A 9868-nucleotide genomic window follows, 5' to 3' on the forward strand; every position below is an offset into this window, starting at 1 on the left:
AACTAGTGTGGTCAGAAGATAAAGAAAAAAATCTTACATGGCTAATGCTGATGGAAAATAAATTTCACTCAAGTTTGGAGAAGTGGTATAACAATTCCTACTAGTGAAATAATTTCAGTGAAGCGGTTAATTTGAGTTGTACCTTACACAATGCAGCCACAAATTAGCTATAGCCCAATTATAATCTATACACTCAATCTATCAGAGAGCCTTTTGCAAATAAATTGGTGTTCATTGTTTATTTGAAAGAAAAACAGACAAATAGAGATAAATAGCATGGATTTGTTTTCACTGATTGGTTATGAATAGAGTGTGCTGCTGCCTCCTGACAAATCTGTGTTAACTACCACAGCCTAGGTTATACCTGGAACAAAAAAAAGTGTTGTACAGTTGGACAATTTGCACAAAGTTTCAAGGGACAAAAAGTGCACCAAGTCCTGAACTAAGAAAGAAACTACATCAGTGATTTGCTGGCTTTTTTAGTTTTATTAGAAATGTATTTACAAGACTTTAAACATTTTACATTGATTGCCCAAGTATCTTGGTTTCATAAACAAATTTATAAACTAATTCTAAGTTTTGCAATATATTAGAACACAAGCCTTTAAATAAAAATCAAACAATTACAAAATTGATCTCAGAACCAGGTAACACCCAGACTAGAGCACTTAACTAAATGTATTGAGTTTAGCTTATATTTAAGCATACATTTTAAACTTGTTCTTCACCTCAAACAAGGTTGAAGGGCTATTCACAATATTTTTTTAAGCTCCACAATAACTGCATTTTTCCCCAAGATGTTCTATGCAAAGTCGGGTTGTTTTTTTTGTTGTTTTTTTTAAAGTCTCCAGTAAAGAAAGTTAATAAATTCTGGCCAGCCCAAGGCTAGAATGCAGAACCTGCTACATTTAAATCCAACAGCTCAATGCCTAGCAGCACAGGTCAAGGGAAGGCTGTAAAAATAAAATGATGAACAATTCAATCATCATTTCTCCAAGAAAGTTCAGGGTTAGCTTGTTACGTTAGTTTTAGGAAATTGAACAGATGTCAGTTCAGCAGATAATTTTGGATGACTCTCTCAGATACTGGCAAAAGGGCTACCCAAGTTATACCATGATACTAGTCATGCCTGCTGAAATCCAAACAGCACTAGTCAGCTTCAGGAGAATCTATTTAACTACCCTTTTAAGTAGAAGTTGCCCAGAGCATGGGCAGGGAGACAGAAAAAAATATATATATATTTTGTATATGTATGTGTGTGTGTATATATATATATATATATATATATATATATATATATATACACACACACACACACACACACAAATATAATGGTAGCACGGATGTCAGTGGAAGGGAATATTTTAATTTTACATACACCATCCCACAAGTCAGTGTTTTATTCCATTAGAAAGACTGATGAAGTTTTTGTGCTATTCACTGGAAGGCTTTTGCAGCACTCCAACAGATTCTGGAGATTATGAAAGCAAGCTTTCCATGAAGTGTTCCCAGTAATAAGCTACATACATGAAGTTTCTTTCAGCTGTTATGACGTGATGCAAAACTTGATTCAACTACAGACAATCTTGCCTCCAGTGCTTTCAGTATGGTTTCTGCCTGTTAAATAAATTGGAAAAATAGTTTCCCAGAAATATGAATTTACAGAAGAAAACAAATCAACACCACAATGATAGCTACATAACTAGTATTGACCACAAGAGATCCATTACATTTCTGTTTTCAATCTTTACTCACCATCCTCACTAAAAGTAAGAGTTTACATAATGTTCAGAGCTTCGGTTAATTCTGACAACCTACTGTAGCGATGTAGCCACTGCAACTATCCTAGAGTTATCTGACACTTGGCTGAAAGTTTCACTGTGTTCATCTTTTGTAATACAAGTTTAGCTTCTCTCAGAGGTTTCGTTCATGTGTTCTCTTAAGTATTGTCCTGGCTGCAAGATTATGGAATGATAGGAGCCCAGACCTCCCCAGAGCTCAAAAAGAAGGCATTTCCATAATTAAAAATATTTTGTATAACACTGGAAATATATTTCAAGTTTGCTTAAATATGAAATTTTATTTTACTTTATGGCTTCAAACCAAGCTGGTCAGAAATTCAAAAATGCATCAGTGACAAGGTTTGTGTTTGTAAAAACTGCATCTAGAGAGAAATTCTGAAGTACATACACACAATAGGCTATAGTTAACTATATAAAAATGAAACATGACAATATCCATAAAAATTAAGATCAGTTTGGCTGAACTCATAGGTGATTAGGAAGATTTACAGCCAAATCAAGAATAAACCCACTTAAATTGTAGTTAACTCTGAATTACTTAAAACAAAATCTTACCCTTTCTATTGCCTCTTCTAAGCCAGCTCGACTTTCAAGAGTTAAAGGTTCATCGTCAGTTACAGCTTGTTTTTCTGAGGATCCTAGGATGTAACTAATATGGAAGAGTTACACGATTGTCAGTCATAATGCAAAACAAGGAAACCAACTCAGAGAGCTACTTTTATTGCTAAATGGTTCTTTATGACAGTGACAGTGTGAAGTACTGCAGTGATCAAAAAAGCGTATGCTATTAATCAATGTGAGCAAAATATTGATTTTTTTTAAATAAAAACAGAATTAAGTCATACTGGTTTATTTTAACTAAAAAAAAAAATTTAAAATTTTAATTATGACAACTTATGTTAAGGCCTCAACTTACTTAATCTAAATTAAAGTAATTGTGAGCAGTACATGGTTGCTGTGAAGTTTTAAAGAATGTCAAACCATTGAACTAGTGAAGTCACTGCATAAGTAACAGCCTGCTGAAATGCTAGACCACCTTTAACAGCAGTAGCTTCTTCTGCAGGTGCAGAGAACATTTTCTTCATTTCAGTTTATCAATCTAATTCAATTCAATGACTGATTCATTCAAAGTTAAGAAACTAGTTGGGAGTTGAAAAAACAAGGACACAGTTTTCCTCTTCCAATCTATTAATAAAAACTAGGTATGAGAGAATGAGATAAAATGGTTACTAACCTTTCTGTAACTGTTGTTCTTCGAGATGTGCTGCACATGTCCATTCCAATGTAGGTGCGTGCGTGCCCTGAGCACAGTTACTGGAAATTTCTCCCCTAGTGGTATCCATCAGGTCAGCTCTAATGCCCTTTGGTGCTGTATGCATACAGCACTGGTATAAAGGGGACTGCTTACCCTGTTCCCTTTCAGTTTCTTCTTGACGACCGCCTCCAAAGAGAGGACAGAGGGTAGGTCTTGGAATGGACATATGCAACATCTTGAAAAACAAGTTACGGAAAGTAACAGGTTTTTTTTTTTTCTTTGCATGCTTGCACATGTCCATTCTCACATAGGTGACTCAAGCAGTTGTATAGGAGGTGGATTTGGATAAGGACAGGCTGACTGCAAAACTGTCTGGCCAAAGCCAGCATCCTCTCTAGCCTGCTGAATAATGGCACAGTGCGTCGTTACTGCGTAACTGGACGACCAGGTCGCTGCCCTGCAGATGACCTGAATCAGAACTTGCACTAGGAAAGCCGTGGAGGCAGCTTGGGATCTTGTAGAGTGAGCTGTAAGGATAGCCAAGGCGGGATGTCTGCGAGCTTGTAAAACTCCTGGATACACAAGGTGATCCACGAAGAGAGTCTCTGTGCAGGGATAGGGAGAGCTTTTGTTCTTTCTGCTATCATTATGAATAGTTGAGAAGACCTGCAGATCAGCTTGGTCCTTTACACATAGAAAGCTAAGACCCTCCGGACATCCAATAAGTAGAGATGCTGTTCTTCTCTATTTGCATGCGGTTTAGGGTAGAATACCAGTAAAAAGTTTGTCTCAGTTCCACTGTAGTCAAGCAACTTTAGGAAGGAACAACTGGTGTGGCCACAGCTGTACCTTGTCCTTAAAAGATTGTGTATGGGAACTCCAATATGAGGGCCTGGATCTCGGCGACAATGAGCATGACGCTAATGGTTCAAACAGGAGCTCAGTGAGCTTCGATAGGATGAGGCTCAAGTCCAAGGCAGGATGGGATCTCTGGAGCAGCCCTTGATTAACCAGTCGTATAGATACAGAAAGACATGGACGCCCTTTTTTTCCTGAGAAAAGCTGCTACCACTGCCATACATTTGGTGAAGACTCATGGGGCAGCCGACAGGCCAAACAGGAGCACCGAGAACTGATAACAGGCTTGATTCAGTATAAACCTTAGGAAGCATCTGTGGCAGTAGAAGACTGAGATGTGGAAATTAGTTTCCTTTAGATCGAGGACGGCATACCAGTCCCCTGGATCCAGCAAGGGGATGGAGGCGGCCAAGGAGATCATGCAGAACATTAAGTTCTTGAGGTACTGGTCTAAAATGTGTCTGAGCCCACCCTTGGCTTTGGGATTAGGAAGTAAAGGGAGTAAGACCCCTTCCCTCTCATATTAGCCAGAACCTTCTAGGATTCCCATGCAAAGGTGGGATTGGACTTCCTGTTGCAACAGATGCTCACGAGAAGAGTCCCTGAAGGGGGACGGAGGGGAGGGGAAGAAAGAAATTGGATAGTTTAACCCAGTCCTATTGTGATAAGGACCTAGCAGTCCAACGTAAGCTGAGTCCAGGCATCCAAGAAGTAGGAAAGGCGATTGGAAAATAAGGGGGTATCTGGATCCGATGCAGGGGGATAGCGGTGCCAACCTGGAGCATCTTGTCAAAAAAGATCCCGAGTGCGTGGGTCCAGGTTGAGTGAGGCCTGCTGACAAGGTCAGGGGAGGAGGTCTGCGTCTAAACACCCTATATTTCCTCCTATGTTGGTCCTGCCTAGGAGGCAGACAGAAGTACCAGGCTGTCTGTTGTGGCCTGTACTGCTTTCTTGACCCTTCTGGCACATTAAGTCCCAGGGATATCAAGGTTGCTTTTGAGTCCTTGAGGCCATGCAGACTGTGATCCATTTGCTCCAAAAGAGTGACATTCCCTCAAACGGGAGGCCTTGAATCATTTCTTGCACATTTTTAGGTAGCCGTGAGGACTGCAACCACAAACTCCTCTGCGTTGTCACCACAGTAGCCATTGATCTGGCTGCAGAATCAGCAGCATGCAGGAAGGCACGAGCCAGTTTTCCCTTCCTTAAGAAGGGAGGAAAACTCCTACATGGAGTCCTGTGGGAGAAGGTCCTCGAATTTAATCATGGACTCCCACATATTAAAATCATAACGACCCAGCAAGGCTTGCTGGTTCGCTATGCAAAGTTGAAGACCCCCTGTGGAATATGCCTTCCATTCAAACAGACCTGGTTCCTTTGGTTCCTTTGCCTTAGGCATTGGAGCAGCCTTTCCCTGGTGGTCCTTCTTGTTGCAGCTGCAACAACCAGGAATCCCAGTGGAGGGTGAGGGGAAAAAAAAAAGGAATTCAGACCTCTTGTCCGGTGTAAAATACTTGTGCTCTGTGCGCTTTGCTGTCAGAGGGAGAGAGGCAGGGGTTTGCCACAGTGTCTTGATCGGTTTCATAGTGACATCATGCAGAGGTAGTGCCGCTCTAGAGGGTCCCACAGTTGATAAGAGGTCCAGGAGTCTATGCAATCTCAAGTTGGAGGCTACCCGCTTTCACAAGATGTACAAGGATTTGTTGTTGTCTTGCAGATGGGAGGCCCCTGGTGTCACTAATGCCTTGTCTGGAGAGGACATTAGGACAGACTGCAGAGCCTCTGTAGGTTCCTCAGTTTCTGCCAAGGCCCAATGGGCTTCCTACCAAGGCACAGTACTGCAGAAGATGGGTCCGTGGTATAGTACAAACAGCCCAGAGAACCGCAACGTCAACTTTGTCAAGGAGGGGAATAGGACCTGACCAAGTCTGACAAAGACCAGAGCAGTGTCATGCCACTCAGAGCCAGAGACAGTCTAGGAGGCAATCTTGTGGCTGATAACAGCGGCTTCCCCCTAGACAGTGGTCATAGCCCCAGGTGAGGCTCAGGGGGTGGCTCCCTGCCTCTCTGTGGCACTGGTGGTGCAGAGTTTTGATCCTCTGGCGATCCCAGTACTGGTAGGGTGAGAAGGTCCTTGGCTGCTGTGAACGCCTCAGGAATTCACTGCACCGTGAACTGGCTAGTGCGTTGTCTACTGTGACATTGCTCCTTTGTAAGTGTCAAGAGAAGCTTGCTGTGGCATCGGACTTGCTGACACCCGATGCTGTGGTGCGAGGGGAGACAAGTCCAGATCTTGTTCTCTACCTGTCTCCCTTAGATTTTGGCACCGGAGATCTGGTTCTCTCTTGGTGCTTGCAGTGCTTCTTTTTAGGCACGGAGGAAGGCAATCAGTGCCAAGAGTCCCAAGTCAATGGAGAAATGCTCCACACTGAAGCTGAGGTGCTTGATGCCAAGTCCAAGCACAGCTCCAAAGCCAGGCTTTAAGGCTGCATCCATGAGGACCTTCAGTTGGGCCACTCGCTCTTTTTTGGTCTGCGGCCTGAAGTCTCTGCAGATTTGGCAGCAGTCTTTCCTATGAGCTTCCTGCAGGCACTTGAGACAGCTCAAGTGGGGGTCATTTAAAGGCATAACTTACAGCAGGCAGCGCAGGGCTTGAAACCCGGGATGCCCCGACACTAGCAAGGCGGACAATCCTGCAAGCCAAGTGTGGAGGTGTCCGAGCTATCTAAAACTACTAAAAACTACTAACTTTAACAACTATTTACACCAAAACAAGCACGAAAAACCAATAGGAGAAAACTGCCTAAGAGCAATGAAGGATTCCAATCAACCATCACAGGCAGTAAAAAGAAACCGAAGGGAAATGGGATCGGCAGGGCCCTTTATACCAGCGTCATGCGCGTGCAGCACCAGAGTGCGCTAGAGCCAACTCAATGGATACTGCTAGGGGAAAAATTTCCAGCAACAGTGCTTGAGGAACACACACACCTATGTGGGAATGGACATGTGCAAGCACTCAAAGAGCTATTAGTTCTAAACTCATGAAGAACGTGGTGACCAGAACCAATCAGTTCAATTCACTAACTAAAGCTAATACTTCCTTTATTAGGGGAGTTGTAAGACATTTTTATTAAGAGTTTTTTGCATTTACATATCCAGCACATTTAAGGTAGTTTTATTTAACTAAAAGAATTCAAAAAGCTATTTTGTGCATCTTAACTGAATTTGAATTTCCACAGAAATAGTGCTTAAATCACAAGTAAAAAATTAACAATCCCAATAAATTTATATTAAGCTATATACCCAGTTAAACATATAGATAGCATATGCTGCTGGGTTTGCAAAAAGCACAAAAGTTAGCTGCAAATCAACACGTCTTAATGGTTAGCAATCAATGAGAATGAACCTTGCCTCAGAAAAAGAATTAAAAATACAAATGCAAAACAAGATTGAGAGATTTAAATCAGTCCACACCGTTAAACAACTTCGTCCAGAATTTAGATACCGAAGAATGTTTTAAATCAACTATTTAGCATAATGAAAAACGCATTTCAAATATGGTAGCTACGTTGGCACCTGAACTTCCAGCTTTAAGCACAAGGCCAATGCATCAGCACACCCACATTTCACCACATTGTCATCCTGCTAACTTTGTCCTTGAGGTTAGATGGAACAAGTTTTACTTAAAATAGATCTGAATCCATTTGCACTTAGTGACCAGTCACTGTGGTATCTATGTGCAGTGTCTTTGGAACAAGACTGGAAGTAGAGGCACCTTCTCGCTGTGTTGGGTACCTAGTGTAATTTTATACACTTGTGAGTTGTATTCTATAAAAGAACACCCAAAATATGTAACTATCAGGTCTTAGGCAATATTATACTGTACATGGAATGTTTTCACAATTTAAGTGCTGTGGTATAGGAGACATTAACAGAGAGCGCTGCTTTTGAACAAAAGGAATTTAGAGAGGTAATCCATAACCTTCTCCCAATACCCACTCCCATCCTCTCCCTCACACAAGTTTTTCACAATTATCTGATCACTAAAAGTGTTAGTAATGATCCCAAACTACTTGGCACTCAATCTAAAAGGCAAAAACCAATTAGCATATTTATCTGACAACTTGGACCATTAGGTCTCATCCTTACCTTTCAACAGAGTCAACACTGAAGCAAAATAAGTCTCGCTTATAGTCAAGATGTTTTGGGGTGCATCTGTAGATGTTCCCAAGGGTCATTGAACAGCCAGAGCAGAACAAAGTTTCAATCATGCTGTAAGCAAATATGTAATCACTTCTTTAGAAAACATTTAAATTGATTCTAATCCATTCACTCCGAGTCCTAGAATAGATTCATATATATCTGTGTTTCATTTGTATTCCAAATATACAACCTCTGAACCCCATCCAGGATCTTACCAAGGAACATCCCTCATCTATACAGCAGCCTACCTTACACTACACCCTAGATAAAACTGACGTCCAAACTGGCATTTCGGTTTAGGTTACCCTGGCTCCCTCCCAAGCAGTATTTTGTCATGTTAGGCAAGATCCTTCGCGCTTGCCCTATGCGGGTCTTTATAGGAGCGTTTGCTTCTTGCTCAACCGAGATTTGTTGGCCCTTTTTGATCATAAACTAACGGAACACAATTTCTTCCATGTTTGTTCCCTGCTTAAGATTTGCGCAGCAGAGACGCTGAAGTCACCGAGCCAAACCCTTCGGGCTGGGAGAGTCTCTCCCGCAGCAAGGCCCAGAGCCGCACCAAGGCTGCGCCTTCACCAGCGCTGCGCCAAACACAGCGCGCAGCGGCCCCGCGGGGGCGCCGGCCCGAGGGCTCGGACAGTGGCTGAGGCGGGGCCGGGCGGGGGATGACTCGGGGCTGCCGGACTCCCCTGGGCCTGGGGCGCCCCGCGGTCACTCACCACCCGCACTCGCCGGGCCGGCTGGAGAGTTTCTGCTCCTTCTCCACCGAGACGTTGGGGGAGGCGCCTGCAACAGACAGACGGGGACCAACCGTCACTAACGGTCGCGGGGCGCGGCGGGAAGGGGCTCGCACAGCGGCGGGGGAGGGGCTGCCGCCGGGCACGCGCCGGGGCACTCACTGCGCAGCAGGACGCAGCCGGTCTCCTCGTCGTTGGCCACCCAGCCCAGCGTGTCCCCCACAGGCCGCTTGCAGCCGGCGCACAGGAACACCATGGGCAGCTCCTCCGGGCCCCCCGCCGCCGCCGCCGCCGCCGCCCCGGGGCTGCTCTCCGCCTCCAGCAGCGACAGCGACGCGTCCAGCCCCGCGCCCAGCGGCACGTACTGCGCGCCCGCCATCCCCGCCTTCAAACCGCCCGCCCGCCCGCGGCCAGCGTCGGAACCGGAAGTGACGCGCGCGCGGGGCCCTAACGGGCAGAGCCCCGCCCTCCCCCGAAGGGAGGGGACAAGGAGGAGCGCGGCCGGGAAAGCCCCGCCCCTTTTTCTGTCTCAGAAGGGCGGGGACGGAGAAGAGCCCCGCCCCTTCCCGGCTGAGGTGTGGGGGCGGGGCTGCCTTGTGGCGTGTCTACGCTGCAGCTGCTGTACCCAGCGTGAGGTGGCGCCCCCTGTGAGCGGGGTTGGTCGGGCGCAGGCTGGGAGTGGCCAGTCTCTGCGGTGAAAACAAGAGGCGCCCTTGGGGCACCTTAGACACTAACACATTTATTTGGGCCTAAGCTGTAAAACCCACTTCATCAGCTGCATGGAGTGGGAAACACAGTAGGCAGTGCAGTGAGAGGCACAGGGAGGCTGCAGGGGGTGCCCAGCATGGACTGTCCTGCCAAAGTTGCTGCTCCCAGCTGCTGATCACCTCTGGAACATGCTTCCAGTCTGCTCAGGAACAGTGGCCTGTGCAGGAAGCTGCAGGCAGGGACTTTCTTTCCAGACCACAAGATCACAGTGGGAGATATGGAAATGCCCACAGTACTCCTGGGAG

At 45.1% G+C, this 9868-nt stretch overlaps 1 protein-coding gene across 1 annotated transcript; it reads right to left on the reverse strand.

Moving 5' to 3' along the window:
• Positions 1 to 605: 605 nt before the first annotated feature.
• MIS18A (MIS18 kinetochore protein A) lies at positions 606 to 9315 on the reverse strand. Its single transcript, XM_045002323.1, has 6 exons — positions 9018 to 9315; positions 8838 to 8904; positions 8065 to 8187; positions 2358 to 2451; positions 1528 to 1617; positions 606 to 953 (listed from the first exon to the last, which is right to left on the reverse strand). Exons 1-5 carry the CDS (start codon positions 9232 to 9234, stop codon positions 1540 to 1542), a joined length of 579 nt encoding a protein of 192 aa, XP_044858258.1. The 5' UTR covers positions 9235 to 9315; the 3' UTR covers positions 606 to 953; positions 1528 to 1539.
• Positions 9316 to 9868: the final 553 nt, after the last annotated feature.

The sequence above is a fragment of the Mauremys mutica genome, chromosome 1 (assembly GCF_020497125.1).
Source record: "Mauremys mutica isolate MM-2020 ecotype Southern chromosome 1, ASM2049712v1, whole genome shotgun sequence".
Taxonomy (NCBI): domain Eukaryota; kingdom Metazoa; phylum Chordata; order Testudines; family Geoemydidae; genus Mauremys; species Mauremys mutica.